The following is a 17212-nucleotide window of genomic DNA, read 5'->3' as shown; positions in this document are numbered from 1 at the left end:
GCCAGGACTAGACTGTGCTTCCTGATTCTCAGCCCCACACTGTTCTCATCCATACTTGCTCATTGCTCTGTCTCCTGGGTTAGAGGGGAGCGAGGACGCCAGGACATCGTCCCTGAACAGAAAGCAGAATGTCCTTCATTATCTTTCTGCTTCCAGTCAAACCAGGCAACGTGAGGAACATCATTCAGCACTTTGAGAACAACCAGCAGTATGATGCCCCAGAACCTGGGACACAGCGACTCTCAACAGGAAGCTTTCCCGAGGACCTGCTGGAGAGTGACAGGTAGCAGTGGCTGGATGGTACTTGCCAACTGCCCAAAGAGGGACACATGGACAGGGTTTGGAGCTAGGGTTTAATTCCAACTACTTTAGCCCCTCCACTGGACTGTGAGGCTCCTACTATGGAATTCTTTCTCCCTCCCCCAACCTTCCCATCTGGATGTCTTCAGAAGACGACGTAATATGTGTTGGCATTTAAACCAACAGCAGAGAGAGCAGGGCCCCACCCTTCTAGCCCAGGAACCACGTGCCTTTAAAATTTTCTTGTGGTTCATGCTATGACTCTCAGCAGCTTTCATTTGAAGAATAGGCTAGATTGTATAGCATGAAGCAGCTAATCGGGAAACCCTAAATGACAGGCTAGAGGAGACTGGAGGGGGAAGAAGAGAAGTCCTGAGATAAAGGGAAGTCAGGCAAAAGACAGTCTTGAATGCCCATGAGGAAGAGAGCTGGAGATGGGGTTCTACTTGGAGCTTCAAAGGCAGGTGCTAGCCCTGGCTGGTATGACTCAGTGAATTGAGTGCTGGTCTGTGGACCAAAAGGATGCTGGCTCAATTCCCGGTCAGAGCACATGCCTGGGTTGTGGGCCACGTCCCCACCTGGGGGCATGCGAGAGGCAACCGACTGCAAGGCAGTGCTAGAACTGTGAGCATCGGAGGTCCTTATCCACAAAGAGGTACAAAGTTCATCCATTCAAAACAAATTGCTCTTCAAGAATAGAGAGGAGCTTTGACATCTCTCATAGTCTCTGTCCTTGGCCAGGTTCTAACTGGAACCCTTTTCTAGTATTGGACAAACTCTCAAACTTATTTTTGACTGTGGCATGATGACAGTAAGCTCATGTCTGAAACTCTACAGCGAGCACTTAAGTGAAATTTGCCTATAGTCGGAAATAATCCTTGCAAATTTTTTAAGTCACCCTTGAGGTATAGCAGTAGGAAAATAATGCTTGTGTGCACTCAAGTCTGAGCCACTGGGCTGGGCTAAGTGAAAGCAGGCACAAAGGCAAGCCAGTAAGCAGCAGCCTTGTAGCTGAACCACTTACCTCTAAAATACCTGGTTGTCAGACCATGTGTGGGACATTCCTGCTTATATGCAAGGTTACTCCATTCTGTTAGTTTAATATGTGTTCGATGATGTTGCCAAATGAGAATTAAAAAATATTTAGGGAAGGTAAAAGTTAGATTTGTGCTGGGGTGAGGTTGAGTTCTAATATTACTGAGTAAATTAAATATACAAATTATATAATTGCTGGGGTAGGCATGGTCTTATAGATGTAATAAATACATGATTTTAAGGTCAACATTTTGAAAAAATATTTGGGGCTATTCGCAAACTTGTATTCTTGAAGTTGCCGGGTGTATTTGCCCTAAGACATTCACTAGGATCCTAAATTTACTCTCAGCAGAAGCCTTTGGATTTGGTGACTTAAGTTTACTAGCAAGCAACTTTAGAAGAAATAGTGTCAGCACAGTGGGTCAGAGGTCATCATAGACACTTAGCAGGTATAACAAGCCCCTGATTCGAGAAGGCAGTACTCCAGGAATTTTTGGCCAGAGGTTATATGCCTCACTTCTTGATAGAAGTGTTACCCTCTTATGGCACTTGAAGGAAGGTGCTTAGCTATGTAGCCTCAGTAACTTCACTGGACAAGGTTTGTCATGCTAAAACAACTCATTGGTGGGCACTGGTGAAAGTGTTTCAAGTTAGTCTGGTTTGGTGTTGTTCTAACAGGCTTCAGGGGGTTGAGGTGAGTTCAGTAGGGGATCAGCTGGCAGTGTGGTTTCTAACCCTACGTACAAGCCCTCAGGATGCTGGGGTGGGGCTTCCTGCATGTAGGTCCTCTGACAGTATGGAGGTACTTGATGGATGGAGACAAGCCATTTATCTCCTGTGCAGCAGCTTGCTGTGCTCCTAAGGGCCCTCCAGACTCTACAGGCCTCCTGTGGTCCTAGAGACAGGGCACAGTGTGGATTAACAATAATGTCAACAAAGAAGCAGCCCAGCAGGGCTGTGGGGGCGGCACCGTCCTGGACAGGAAGGGTTCAGAGATGCTGGCTGTCTCAGGGCTGGTGTGCTGCAGGATTCAGAAGAGAACAACACCCACTTGTCAGCATCTCATCAAGCCCCAGAAATACTCAGGAGCCAAGCCTGGCAGGCCAGGGAACAGGTTCCTGCCAGTCAGTAAACAGGCTCCTATAAGTGCGCTGCCAAGCTGATATGCTCCCAAAAGAGGAAATGGAAGCGTAGGAAGGATGCTGGCAAGTTATCAATGGAAGAAATCCGCATTACAACTGGAGGAGTGGAGATCTATCAGCAGATAGAATTTTCTGATGGGCTGTGTAGAGAATGCCAGAATGATTGTGTGAAGGCAGTGCCTATAAAAGGGAGGATTCACCTGAAGCAGGGTCCATGGTGGGAGCTGACCTGTTCCACAGCAGAGGACAAAGATGGACTGGCCACGAGACAGCTGAGGGGTGGCCAGAGTGGGACCTGGTAGTCCCTGATGACGGACTTGGTGTCCATGGCTTTCCTGACAGGGCCTGGTTTCTTTGGTATTAGAACACTCTGCAAATCTGATTGTTAGTCCCAAATTTCACCGTTCCTGTAGGATCCGTTTCTGATCAGTCATGAGCAAGATGAGAGGCCCTTTCCATCCCAGGCTAGGGAAAGGGAGAACTTTGTAGAGCAGCAGAAGCAGGTTATCATTGGGAAGTATCTTTCATCTAGGAAGTTTGGTGTTTTGGTGAATCTAGATGTTTGGGCCCTTTGTGGGGAAGGGGAGAATCCACACCATTGAGGTGCCCTTAAGATGGGGAGGCAGATAAAAGTGGCCAGGACCTCGGACCCTAAAGTCTCTTGCCCTTTCCCCCAGCTCTCGCTCAGAGATTCGTTTGGGCCGCTCTGAGAGCCTGAAGGGCCGGGAGGAGCTGAAACGCTCTCGGAAGACAGAGAACGTGCCCCGCTCTCGCAGTGATGTTGACATGGATGCCGCAGCGGAGGCTGCCCGCCTCCACCAGTCAGCCTCATCATCGGCCTCTAGCCTCTCCACCAGGTGGGCAGGGCTCAGGTGGCTGGGACCATGGATAAGCACATGGGCAGAGGCAGAGGGTTTCTGAGAGCTGACATTCTCTCCACAGGTCTCTTGAAAACCCAACTCCTCCCTTCACCCCCAAAATGGGCCGCAGGTGAGTGATGGATGCAGTAGCATCTGTCTTTGGTGTCCAAGTCCCAGCCATGTTCAGCTGTTCCTCTCACCCCTGGATGGCTGGTTAAGTGTGTGTCTCCTCTTCATGGCCTACTACTTTCCAGTGAGATGGGGTACCAGGTTTGGCAGGAGAGGGAGACAAACCTTATGTATGAGTTTTTCCTCCGCGCAAAGCTAAGCTGCCCATTTTCTCCAGGAGCATTGAGTCCCCCAGCCTGGGGTTCGGCACAGATGTCCTCCTCCCCCACCTCCTGGAGGATGACCTGGGCCAGCTGTCTGACCTGGAGCCAGAGCCAGACACCCAAAACTGGCAGCATACAGTGGGCAAGGATGTGGTGGCTGGGCTAAACCAGAGGGAGATTGACCGGCAGGAGGTTATCAATGGTGAGAACATACTCCACCTCACCCCATTTCCACTCTAACTCATGTGAGAATAGGTGCAGAGCACCTAAGATACAAAGGGTGGTAAGAAGTAAGTGGAGGGGGGCCACTCTGGGAACGGGACCAGGTCCATGTTGTTGATCCTGTAAGGGACACCTCAGTGCAAACGCTTTGGTGAGAGAAAAGTTGATGTGCAATTTCCAAACAGCACTGTCACCCCCCGAAATACAGTGGTTTGTGGTGGTCACGGTAGTGACTCTAGATACTTGCTAATGTGTTTTCTCCCTGTCTTTCCACTCCTCCCATCACTACCCCTGCTCAGAGCTGTTTGTGACAGAGGCTTCCCATCTACGCACACTCCGGGTCCTGGACCTGATCTTCTACCAGCGAATGAAGAAGGAGAATCTGATGCCCCGGGAGGAGCTAGCGCGGCTCTTTCCCAACCTGCCCGAACTCATAGAGATCCACAGTGAGGAGCCTTCCTCCCCTCCTGCCTCCCTCCCTCTCCACATCCCTTTCTGACTAGCCTTCAGGCTTCTGTTCCACTTTTGCCCATAAGCCAGGACCTCCCTGTGTAGATAACCCTTGCCAGATACTCTTTGTGAGAGAGCTTGTTGGATAACCTGAAACCAGCATTCCGGTTCCCCTCAAAGTAACTGGTTTCCGGACCCTTCCCCACAATACTGCTGTCAGAGACCCCCTGCAGCTCAATCCCAGGCCTTCCCATTTCTTCTCCCCTCGCCCCAGATTCCTGGTGTGAAGCCATGAAGAAGCTCCGGGAAGAAGGTCCCATCATCAAAGAAATCAGTGACCTCATGCTTGCTCGGGTATAGTGGCAAACTTCTCCTGCTCTCCTGCTCAAGGAGATGGGGAGGCAGGGCTCATTACCCAGGGCTTGAGGATGTGGCAAAGGAGGAGTTAGGGAGGGACCAGTCTCAGGCAGGGATGTGATGATGCCTGGCCTGTGTCCATTCTGCCTCTCAGTTTGATGGCCCTGCCCGAGAAGAGCTCCAGCAAGTGGCCGCCCAGTTCTGCTCGTACCAATCCATAGCCCTGGAGCTGATCAAAACCAAGCAGCGCAAGGAGAGCCGATTCCAGCTCTTCATGCAGGTGCATCCTTGGCCATCCGTCCACATTCCCTCATTGCCACTAAGAGTTGGCTGAGTCAGTCATATCTTAATAAAGTCAGGGCAGGGTTTGTAAACCAGGTTCGACAAACCAGGTTCACCGAGGGTCTCCCGAACTTCCCTTCTGGCCCCAGCTCCAAGCCCCCAAGCCCTGTCTAGCGGGGAGGATAATCTGGAACTCCCTGCACCCATCTGTACCCTCCCTAATACCACCTCTCCAGAAACACTGGCACATACCCAGTCGCTCTCAAGACAGACGCTACTGTTTGTTGAAAAGAATACTGGGTAAGCAGTCAGCAGGTCTGGCTCACGTGTTTACTGCCTATAAAGTGGGAATAACACCTGCTCTATGTGGCTTGTTTAACCATATCCCTTCCATGGACTTCTGTCTCCCTGCCCCTACCAAGCTTTCCCTAAATAATTAAGGAAGAAGCTACCATCATGGAGTTACCCTCTGGTGCTAGGACCTTTTTGGCATTTTCACACCCACCCAGGTCCTGAGCCCATAAGCCAGTTCCTAACCCCAGGTTGACATCTCCCTCTGTCTGTGCCCCCTGTTGTCTAGGAGGCTGAGAGCCACCCTCAGTGCCGGCGGCTACAGCTGCGGGACCTCATCATCTCTGAGATGCAGCGACTGACCAAATACCCACTGCTGCTGGAGAGCATCATCAAGTACACAGAGGGTAGGGCTCGGCGCAGGGCTAGTGTGGGAGGCGGCAGCCCTCGTTTCAGACCCTAGTCCTAGTGCTAACACATTTTGTGACCTTAGAAAGTCACTCAGCCTCTCTGGTCTTCAGGATCTTCATCGTGGCCTTGTTATGGTCAGTCTCAAAGAAGATAATGGTTGTAAATGCGCTTTGGAAAAAATAAGGTACACAGTAGCAGCAGGAGGTGTGAGGGCTACCTCTAGCCCTTGTGGGGCCTTTGTACAGCTCAGGACAGCATCTGAGTGGACACAGGTTGGCCCACGGAGGGCACAGTGGCTCCTCTAATGATCATGGTCCCCCACCAGGTGCCATGGCTGGATTTTAGTCCCCATTCTCCACCCCCGCCCTCCCCCACTGGATGCCTCTGTGCAGTGCACAAAAGATGCGGCCATATGTGGAAACTAAATGAGTAGGGATCATGCTGAATGAGGGGGTCTAACCCCAGGTTTTCACTGCTCCTGGGATCCTGAGCATCGTTCACCACTCTCAAATTTGGGGCATTGGAGACAGGGTGTGCAAGTGTGAGGAACCTCAGCTTAATTTAACAGGTATTCCTAGAGGCACAGTAACTTCAGTCACCTATAGTCTGTCCTTGTCCCCCCCCCCATCTGTGGAGTTGGTTGTGGTATAGGCAGGAATTCCCAAGAGCTATTAGCATCTTAAACAGTGGTCTGAAATCCTGTGACCCTCAGTAAAAGATAATGTTACACTTGAGGTCCTCAGTTAAGTAAGGGTAACATATCCATACCCATACCTGCTGGTTTGCAGTGGGCCAGTAACCACGGCTGTAAGTAGCCAGGTCATATTGGACTCTTACAGATTTCTTAGGCAGGAACCCCTAACTACCTCACCTATGCTTATTGGTAGGTGGCACCTCTGAGCATGAGAAGCTCTGCCGGGCCCGGGATCAGTGCCGGGAAATTCTCAAGTATGTGAATGAAGCAGTGAAGCAGACAGAGAACCGGCACCGTCTAGAGGGCTACCAGAAACGCCTTGACACCACCTCCCTGGAGAGGGCCAGCAACCCCCTGGCAGCAGAGTTCAAGGTAAAAGGCAGAGGGGGCAGCATGGTCAGCTCCATCCCCCTGCACATTGGGCACCCTGAGGAGCAGAACTCGGATCAGGGCCTGGAGAGTGGAAGGCAGGAGACGTGGGCCTGCCACGTAGGATAGCGTGGTGGGGCCCTGGAATGCATATGCCTCCTGTCACCATAGCCAGTCCTCCCTGGAGAGACGTGGGCAGACAGCCTTACCAATAAAGACTAGATGTTGGACTCAGCTGGGAAGAGCAGGTGTGGGAGTTCAGACTTGAGGTAAAGGTAAAGACCCTTTGGAAGGGAATAAAGCTGAAGGGGTGGGCAGGTAAAGCAGAGAATGACCTCCTTGGGAAGGAGGATGGCATGTGGTAGGGTGTGGAGGAGAAACTGAAACCAGAGCCATCGCCATATCCCCCAGTACAGCACAGGGCACGCGGCTCTGTGGTGGCTCTTTTACTTATCTATGTCCCTCACAAGAGGGTAAAAGCAAGGACTTTCAAAGTGTCACAGGCTCGATTCCCAGCCAGGGTACATGCCTGGGTTGCAGGCTATAACCCCCAGCAACCGCACATTGATGTTTCTCTCTATCTATCTCCCTCCCTTCCCACTCTAAAAACAAATAAATAAAATCTTAAAAAAAAAAAAAAAGCAAGGACTTTCTTATCATCACTTATCCCTACCATCTTAGCATGGTGTTTGGGACATAGTAGGTTCTCAAATACTTGTTGACTGATGGAATGAATGAATGCATGAGCGAACGAACGAACGAATGGTTTTTCCTTGACAGAGCCTGGATCTTACAACCAGAAGGATGATCCATGAGGGGCCCCTGACCTGGAGGATCAGCAAGGATAAGACCCTGGGTATGTGCTGAGGGGCTGGGGCCCAGGGGGAATCTGTGGTGCACTGGGCTGCCCCACACTTCCCTTCCTGGAACATGGTGCTCTAAAGGGGTGGTAAGAGAGCTGGGAGGCAGCTTAAAACATACCGGGGGTCAGAGCTTAGACTCCTTAAGCACAGCGTGGGGGGTACCAAAAAGCAAGGGACCAGGTGTCCCAGAGTCCATGGTGCCTCGTGTGTTGGTGCTGGAGGAATGGCAACTAGGAATGTCTCACAAGCACCACATACTCCCAGACCTCCATGTGCTGCTGCTGGAGGACCTCCTCGTGCTGCTGCAGAAACAGGATGAGAAGCTGCTGCTGAAGTGCCACAGTAAGACAGCCGTGGGCTCCTCAGACAGCAAGCAGACCTTCAGCCCCGTGCTCAAGCTCAATGCCGTTCTCATCCGCTCCGTGGCCACAGGTACCATGCAGAGCCGGTCCCAGCTGGTCTGGGCTCTGGAGCTGTAATCAATGTCACTGATGACCAGTGAGCACCAGGTGATGCAGGGCCAATCCGGGGTGTTAACAGAAGTTACCGGTCCACCTGTACTCCTTCCTCCTTTCCTGACCCTTCTAAGCAGGAGGATGTGATCCAAGGTAGGGTAGGATGATGGGCTAGATGGGGACCAAGATAAACAACCTCGTGCACACAGGAGGGGATGTGAGCACCCAGGATGGGCTAAGTATACGTAAACAGGATTGGGCAGAGAGGAGCAGGACAAGCCTTCCTGCTGCGAGAGTGACGGGCAGAAGACTGAAGCTCCACAGTTCAGAGAACAGATGGACAGATACTTCAGTGCGGAGTGGTGTGTGCCCAGGAAAGGGCTCTGGAGCAAGAGCCTGACACCCACCTTCTCTGGGCTCACTTTGCTCATCAGTAATGTGGGGGTGACACCCACCCTGCCTCTTGGGGTATCAAAGGGATGGTGGGCATGGTAAGTTTTATAAACCCCAAGCACCACACACACAGCAGCCTTCGCTGTTAGGAAAGCAGGAGGATAATGGATGGCCGTGAAAGATGTCTTTAGGGGTTCCAGAATTGCCTCTGTCCCTTGTAAGTAGGTCCCAAGTGGCGATGACCTTATGCTGCGTTCTCATCCATTCTGAGAGTCAGGCCTCTGCCACCCCCAGTACAGTGCCTTCTACCTTCATTTCCTCACACAGATAAACGGGCCTTCTTCATCATCTGCACCTCCGAGTTGGGCCCACCCCAGATCTATGAGCTGGTGGCATTGACGTCATCAGACAAGAACACGTGAGAATTGACTCGAGGGTCACCCTTGGGACCAGGGTGGTGTGTATGAGGACACTGGACAGCGAAGCCAGGAATGGGCTCCTGAGCAGTCAGATAACAGGGCTTAGAGCAGGGAAGTGGGAGAAAAGACAGACTTTGAGAAGTTTGTAGGGTCACCATCGCTGCTCCTGTGAGCAATGGTAGGGAGAAGGAGCTCCCAGCAATCTCCCAGCCATTTTGCTTTTTTTTTGGCCCCATCTCCTCCCCCTTGAGTTCTCTCCCCTTTCCCCATCAAGTATTTCAGATTCACACATCCTTCTCAGATGTTTGCCTCCAGGACCCTCATCCCCACCCCAGTCGTTCATGCACCCACGTTCCCTGACCGTAGTCCACTGGAGGTGGCGTGACACAGTGGAAGGAGACAAGCTGAGTCAGGCAGTTTCTCACCTTCAGGGTTTTCATCTGTAAGATGTGTGTATTAAGTTACTTGAGAGAGAACAAACCTAGAATGCTTAGCACAGAGTATAACAGAGGGTTCTACTCTGTTCAATCACTGGTAGCTGCAAGTAAAAGAGCCACACAGGAGCAGCCAGCCAGGACTGCGGGAAAGTGGGGCCCTGCTGGGCCGAGGGTCCCTGAGGCGGGGTGTGGAAAAAGGCTCTGGGCAGTGGGGGCAGCGGGGGAGCTACTGTATGACTGGCTACTGTTCTCACCACCAGCACTCTCTGTTCCTGCCGAGCTATAGGTGGATGGAACTCCTAGAAGAGGCTGTTCGGAATGCCACCAGGCACCCCGGAGCTGCCCCAACACCTGTCCATCCCCCACCCCCTGGCCCCCAGGAGTCAACCCAACAAAGCCCCAGGTCCAGCAGGTGCTCAGCCCTCCCGGCCCCCTTGCTTCCTAATTCCAAGCCCCTTGGTTTTTTGGTTTTTGTTTTTATGATTTTTTAATTCATTTATTTTTAGAGAGGTGGGCAGGGAGGCTGGAAGAGAGGGAGGGAAGCATAGATGTGAGAGAGAAACATCGGTCGGTTACCTCTTGTATGTGCCCCAACCAGGGACTGAACTCACAACCCAGGCATGTGCCCTGACCAGGAATCAAACCAGCGACCTTTTGCTTTGAGGGATGACGCCCGGCCAACTGAACCACACTGGTCAGGGCGCCCCTTGATTTTTGCTGTTCCTAAGCCTTCAGCTGTGGGGATGGATGGCCTCAGCAAACAAGCGTTAGCAGGCTGGTAGAGGGGCATTCCCACACCTCTGCCTTCCTTCCCTGTCTGCTGTCCCCAACAGCCCTTACACGGCTGTAGTGGAGACCGCACCTAAAGTGGGGTGGGGAGGTAGAATCAGGGACCAGGAGAGGCTCGGCTGGCACCTACCCTCCTCCTCAGGCTGCCAGTCAGACAGCAGGTGCTGAAACCGAGCGCCTTCCTTCTTGGACCCTACACCTTCACTGCCCATTCCCACTCTGGGGGCCAGGGTGGGATGTCATGACCTCTCAACCTCCTGGCTGGCGGAGAGCCGGCATTCCCAGCAGGTGAATTCTCGCCCACTGTTTCTTCCTTCAGGGTAGGACTGGATGACTCAGAAGTATTCCGAAGTGACCCAGAACCAGAGGAGCTCCCTGGAGGTAAGTCTCCTGAGTGGTCCTTGTAAACTTAAAATCTAAGTCCATTTTTTGTAGGCACAGGTAGGAAGGTGGTCAGGGGTGGAGTGGGGGTGATGGGAGGGAACTTTCAGGGCCAGAGGTGTGAGGGTTTGATAAGAACAGAAAAAAAATAGAGGGAGGAAGAAAGTCTGGAAGAGGAAGGAAAACAGACTAAAGCAAGTTTAGACTAGCTCACATGAACAGAGTATGACCCTGGCTTCTGGTGACAGGTATTTAGCAGTGGAGGAAGAGGGACATTTGGGAGTCCAGGACCCCCTGTCTCCTCCAGTCAGGGGCCACTAACGGAGAATGACTGCAGGCAGTAGCTGTCTATCAGGGAGCACACTGGGCAGGAACGGTCAGAGCAGGGGAGCAGGAGCTCACATCAGTTACCAGAATGGGATTGGCAGGGCAGGAGGGCCCAGGTGATTCTCACTGATAGCTTGTATTTGAAAGAGCCTAGGGTCTTGGGTTTAGAGAGAACTCTCCCTGGGAAGGCAGCCTGGCTGGGTCCCTTTTCTGTTCTTTCTGCTGACAGTGCTTTTCCTGCTAACTTCCACACCTCCTCCAGGGCTTATCTGCGCAACAATATGCCCTCTTTGACCGCTCCGTTTGGTACTATAACCGGCACTGCTGACCCCCTATACCCTGCTCTGTAACACTTTTCTATAGCCCTTCTCCCCCTCTAATCTGTTCAGGCAGTTTACTTATTATTTCTGTGTCCCTGTACTTGAATATAAGCTCCACAAAGGAGAGATCTTTGTTTAGTTTATTAATAAACAAGAGCCTGGGACAGTGCCTGGCCATAGTAGGTGCCCAGCAAACATTGTGGTATGAATCAGCCAATATTCCCAACCCCTTAAATCCAAAGCTGGGTATGGGATCAACCCCCACGTGCCCGCCCTCTTGCCCTGCTTTATACTGTCCTCCCATTCAAAACAGACACTGGGCCCCAGCAGAGGGTCAAAGGGAAGCATCCAGTCCTGCTCAAGGACCCCGGGCATGAGAGCAGCATAGAGGAAAAGGATCTGGATGCCCTGCCTCACCCTTCCACGTCCTTGGATGGAGAGAATAGAGGTGGCAGGACAAGGGACCCCATTGTCCTGCCCCTCCCAAGCCCCCTGTTCATGGAAGGACTTGCTGATGCAGCCCTACAAGATGGTGAGTGCCTCGTGGACCCTGCCATCAGTCCCGGTCCCCCAGTAGCATGACCAGTGCTAACTAGCAGATGTCTGCAACCTGCACCTGCCTGAAGAGTCTCCCTGGTTGTACTCGAGGGGAGATGATGCAGACACACAGTTGTCGCTCCCATTCCCCACCCTCAGCCCTGGCTGGCTGACCAGAGCCCTCCAGCTCCACTCAGTGAGTCAGAAGGCAGGCTCACCAAGTTGGGGGCCGGAAAGGGAGTAGAGATTCTCCTGCCACCTCTGCACTCTCCTGCCACTGGTTGGGTCCCGTACCAGGAAGGCTACCTCCCCGTTTCCTTCCAGTGGAGAACCTGCGGCACCTGATCCTGTGGGGCCTGCTGCCAGGTCACCCCAGGGAACCGCAGGCTGCTGGAGAGCCCGAGGATGACCTGACACCTACACCTTCTGTCGTCAGTATCACCTCTCACCCCTGGGACCCAGGCTCCCCTGGACGAGCTCTCACTGGGGGTGAAGAGGAGAGCACCCAGCTCCCAGGGACAGAAGGGGGCCAGCCAGAACAGGAGGATGTGGCTCTCCGTTCTCTGGAACACCTGCCCCCACGGACCAGAAATTCTGGGGTCTGGGAGTCTCCTGAGCTGGACAGGAGTCCAGAGGAAGAGGCTTCGAGCCCAGAGGCCACAGGAAGTTACAAAGTTGTGAGAAAAGGTAAAATAAACTGGGGAGTAGGGGGCGAATGCCATTTTGGGTAGGGTGAAAGGGAGTGTTCCCCACCTATCCTAGAAATCGCATGTAGGGGCACACACTGGGTTTTAGGGGACGTAGACGTGTTAATAGCATGCAGAGGCTTTGGGGTCAGACAGCCAAGGTTCAGAGCCCTAGCTCCTTCACTTCATATCTGTATGACTATAAAGCATACTGAACTATCTCTGAACTTCATTCTAGAATATAAGGATGAGCAATTGGCCATCAATATAAGTCTCTGCCAGTGCTTCTCACTGATCTGCCAGTGCTTCCCACTGATCTGCCAGTCCTAAGGCAAAGGCGAGGCTCTCTCAGAGCCTCAGACTTAGAAAGACAAGGACTCCTGCTTGCAGACCATCCCTGCAGGTGGCAGTGATGAAGGAACTGCAGTGTGGGGTGGAGATGGCCGCTGGACTAGAGGTTGAGCGGAGAGGAGGGGCTGTAGGACAAGTCTGGGAAGACGCGGGGTGGGTGGGGGGCGAGTGAACAAGGTGGCAGGGAGCGCACCCAAGCTGTGGATATGATGGACAAGACAAGAAAAGCTGAGACCGTCCAGGGTGGTCCCTCAGGACAGGTCTGTCTGGCCAGAGCAGTGAGCCCAGGGAGGGAGGCCGAGGCGCAGAGAGGGGGGGGGCTGGTCAAGGAGCACAGCGGGGGGTGGGGGGTGTTCCTGAGAAGCCGGGTGGGATTCGAGTTAGGGCCAGGGTTTTCTGATCCTCCCCTGGTGTTCAGCTCTGCCTCCCTTTACAGGAGCATTTTTTATCCCATCTGCTAAAGGTCTGCCCTCTCTCCTGGGTTTCTGGGAACTGACCTTCCTTCTCTGTCCTTCGGTGAATTGGTGGGAGAGTTCTCTGCAGCTCCCTGGGGTGTGGTCACGTGTGAGCTTGTGTTCACTGTGTTCTTCCCTTTTTCTCCACCCCTGCTCCTCTCCTTCCTCCTCTCCTTCCCTTCCCCTCCCTTCTCTTTTGGTTTCTGCTCTCCCTGGTGGTGGTGGTGTCGGTGCAGCTGAGGTGGCAGGCAGCAAAGCTGTCCCTGCACTACCAGAGAGTGGCCAGTCAGAGTCTGAGCCACCTGAAGTGGAAGGCGGAGCAAAGTCTGCGGGTAATGAACCCCTCCTGGGAGCCAGAGGCAGGCCAAAGCTGAGTGTGGGGCCCAGAGGGCCGAGCTGGCCTTGGGAGTTGGAGGCCTGCCTGTGGGCCAAAGACAGGGACAGACCTTGCGCCACCCCCTTGTCAAGAGTTGCACAGGCCTCTTGCAGAGCAGTAGAGTAAGCAGCCTGTGCTCAGTCGTGAGGTGGGGTGGGAAGCCTGGCCTGGTGCCCTGGGCCCAGTGTCCTTAGCTTGACATTCTGAGCCACTTCTTCCCCACCCCAGTCACCACTCCAGTGTCACTGTGGAAATAGGCTTACATGAGGTCCGTGGTTCCTCAGTGTGTGCCTATGCTAACTGCCCTGTCAGGCCAGGGACCCTTTGGGTCCTTCCTGCAGCTGGCTGACCCCCTGTGATAAGTTGAGGGGATCATGAAATAGATGGCAGTTGGGGCAGGGGGCAGTGCTGAAATTCAGCAGAGCTCAAGATGGGGCAGAGTGAAGGAAACTATAGCCCACGGCTTTTCAAAAGTTCCTAAAACCAGCCACCACCTCTTTACCCCTCCTTCAAGGAATGGGGGTCCCTCCCCTGTTTCCCAAATGAAACAACAACCCTGCTACTGTTCCCCTAACTTCCATTACTAAGCATCTTTCCCTGGTATGGGTCACACTAAGCAAAATTGCCATCTAGAAGGCTCTCTAGAGGAGGAGGGCCTCAGGAGACCAGCGGGCAGCATGAGGCCAGCGTGCTCTGAGCTCATCTGCAGGGTGGCTTCTCTGGCCCAGTCAGCAAAGGGAATGCCAAGGGAACAGAAAATAGCTTACACTTCCTTTGCATTTGCCTCCTAATATCTTTCTCTTGCCATGGGGACAGGGAACTGTTTTTATGTCAGCATGCCAGCAGGACCCCTGGACTCAAGCACCGATTCTGCAGGGCCACCCACAGACCTCTCCCAGCCTGAGACCCTCCCGGCCTGGCAGACAGAGCCTCGGCCCCCGCTGCAGGGAGACAGTGGAGATCAAAGGCACCCCAGCCGCTCTCCCCACAGCCTGGCCCTCAGGGACATGGGCCTAATCTTCCGAACCATTGAGCAGCTCACCTTCAAGCTCAACAGGCTCAAGGTGAGGGCAACAGGGCTCAGTCCCATGGCAGGGGGGTACGTTGCCTGTGCTCAGTCACGATGGCGTTGAGGAGCCTGGCCTGATGGCAAAGTTCCTGAAGGGATGGGGACCAGTGGTGTGTGACCACGGGAGCTCTAGATCTTGGCCTGGCCCAGGCTCTGCCCACAGCCCATCCAGCCACACTCAGGCACAGCCGCTTCCCCAGGGGCCTCATGAACAGGCTTGAGCAGACATTCCCATGACTCTTCTAGGACTTGGAGCTGGCCCACAGAGAGCTGCTCAGGTCCCTCGGGGGCGAGTCCTCTGGTGGCACCACGCCTGTGGGCAGTTTCCACACAGAAGCGGCTAGATGGACAGACAGCTCCCTGTTACCTCCAGCGAAGGAACTCCTGCCCTCTGACTCCAGGGACAGCCGAGCACTGGAACCCTGCCCTGAGGACAGTGAGTGAAGCTGATTTCCTCTTTGTACCCACCCTGAGGGAGAAGGCCTCCCGCTAGTAAGGAAACCAAATGCTACCACACAGTATGAGAGGAGAGAGGGGGCGTCTGAGGGGGTCCAGTTCTCATTTCCCCCTTGTGTACAGTTAACTCCCCCAGCTCTCATGAGCTTGAGGGCTTTCCAGGCAAAACATTAAGAGGGAGGGTCATCTCGGAGGCCAGTTCCCCACTGTCATTGTTGCATCCCCCACAGGTGCCAGCACTCCCCTGGAAGACAGCGCGGCAGACACAACCACATCCCCAGGACTGTAACTGTCCATACCATCAAATTCTCTGCACCCCCACTCCTCCGCTATGGACTGGCCTGAGGCAGGGCACAGGGTGGGGACACCCCAGAGCTTCTCCCGTGGTAGAGGCGGTTGAGGAGATGGGTCTGCCAAGGGATACCCGCATGTTACTTGGGAGTCCAGTTTCAGTGTCTTTTCCCCTCCGTTCAGCCCACCCTTCCAAGGCCTCGGGTCTCCTCGGTCTCCTACGCATGCTGACTGCATCCGAAAGGCCTCCCTCATCCCACACACACTTGTCCACTGGTGTGCGTGGATACCCTCAGACATGCAAATGAAAGGGAGAAGCTTCTGTGTAAATGCACTTTCTTCCCCTCCCTTTCTCCACAGGACCCCAAGGCTGAGGGAGGTACCACCACCTCTCCTCTCTGTCACTTGGTCTCCTGTAAATATGTATGTATTGTATGTGCATCTTTGCTATTGTAAATAACTTTGGCCTTTTATGTTCCTGTTCCTGGAGTGCTGGAGGCAGCCACAGAAGCCACTGCTAAAGGAAAAGGAGGTTCACTGGCGCCTCCTGGTTAACACCCAGCTCCAGGATCGGGGCCTGAAGGTTGAGCCAGCCCCGAGTGTCCCAGTCCCCTGTGGGCCCAGCTAGCTCAGGAGTCTGGTCTCTACCGCTGGGAGCCAAGCGACTCCCTCCCCACTAGGACTTCTCATCTTCAGGGGAATTTCTCACCCTACCTGTGTCTTCCTTTCCCCACCCTTTTCCTTACAGAAAACGAGTGTATCAGGTACGGAGCTAAAAACTGGGCCCCAGGAAGGAGGAGAGGTAGAGGGTTGGAATGCTGGAGTCCCTAAGTTCACCCAGGACCGTCCCCAGGAGCCAGTGCAACGTTTACCCCTGTTCTGTGCTCACAACGCTCCCCACTGACTAATAGAATATACACACTGTGCTAGGTGTATATATACATATATATAAATATATATAATATATAAAATATAGATATGGAAATGACTGTTTTGCTGTTAAAATAATGTATACTCTTTATTTTCTTCCTTTCATGGTTAAGATTTTTTTTTAAGAAAAGTTAAATATTCTTCAACTGTACTGGTGTGTGTGTGATTCTTGGAACTGCTGTGATAAAAGATGTGGTTGTTCCCCCAAGACCCGTTAGAACTGGAGAGAGGGACAGAAGGAAGTCCCTCCTTGCCCTTGGCATGCAGTCCCCAGACCCAGGTCTTGTCATACTTTCTCCCGAAGCTCCAGTGCTCACTAAACTACTGTCAGGCAAACTGAGTTTTAGAGCCCCATGGCCAAAACACAAAAAGACCCTTAACCCACTTAATTTGGAAACACACACATACATACGTACATACATAAGAGTAGTGCACCCAGGGACACGAGGCCTCATGAGCTGCCCACGGTGAGCCTCAGGACTCTAACAGCAAACATGAAGGGAAGGGTCATCTCAAAGGCCTGGCTAGTCCCTCACTGTCGTCAGCCCTCTGCATCCCCCTGCAGGCTCCAGCGCTCCAGCACACCCTAGAAGCCAGCGTTGACAGACATGGGCATATCCTCGCTACTGGAACCACCCAGACCTCCACTGTTCCTTTGTCTTCATTGTTGGACTTAGAACCAATTCTCTTTCAGCCCTAATACTCTCCTTCCTCAGCCTAGCATGATGCTAGGTGCTGACCTCACCAGTATACAGTCTAGTTGGGCATGATAATTAATACACAATACATTGGTGCGAAAGTGTAAGGATTAAGCCCTGATTGGTGTGGCTCAGTGGGTTGGGCAACGTCCCACACACTGAAACGTGTGTTCGATTCCTAGTCAGGGCACATGCCTGGGTTGCAGGCCAGGTCCCTAATTGGGGGAGTGCAAG

The 17212-nt window shown here is 53.1% G+C and overlaps 1 protein-coding gene across 17 annotated transcripts in view; it reads left to right on the top strand.

Moving 5' to 3' along the window:
• The window catches only part of ARHGEF11 (Rho guanine nucleotide exchange factor 11), a 115323-nt gene extending 98892 nt beyond the window's left edge, over nt 1–16431 (top strand). For 14 of the 17 annotated variants that reach the window (XM_036015634.1, XM_036015636.1, XM_036015629.1 and 11 more), the window contains 20 exons: nt 157–283; nt 3155–3334; nt 3420–3467; nt 3684–3871; nt 4191–4337; nt 4616–4695; nt 4853–4978; nt 5561–5678; nt 6570–6748; nt 7526–7601; nt 7873–8040; nt 8784–8874; nt 9599–9724; nt 10421–10482; nt 11443–11661; nt 11991–12353; nt 13395–13490; nt 14351–14598; nt 14850–15039; nt 15290–16431. In XM_036015634.1, coding sequence (XP_035871527.1) covers nt 157–283; nt 3155–3334; nt 3420–3467; nt 3684–3871; nt 4191–4337; nt 4616–4695; nt 4853–4978; nt 5561–5678; nt 6570–6748; nt 7526–7601; nt 7873–8040; nt 8784–8874; nt 9599–9724; nt 10421–10482; nt 11443–11661; nt 11991–12353; nt 13395–13490; nt 14351–14598; nt 14850–15039; nt 15290–15348 — 2891 coding nt within the window. In that variant the 3' untranslated portion in view covers nt 15349–16431. The other 3 variants (XM_036015628.1, XM_036015633.1, XM_036015638.1) reach the window with 3 other exon arrangements.
• Nucleotides 16432–17212: the final 781 nt, after the last annotated feature.

Source organism: Phyllostomus discolor, chromosome 14 (assembly GCF_004126475.2).
Source record: "Phyllostomus discolor isolate MPI-MPIP mPhyDis1 chromosome 14, mPhyDis1.pri.v3, whole genome shotgun sequence".
Taxonomy (NCBI): Eukaryota; Metazoa; Chordata; class Mammalia; order Chiroptera; family Phyllostomidae; genus Phyllostomus; species Phyllostomus discolor.
This window is presented reverse-complemented; position numbering and strand designations above follow the sequence as displayed.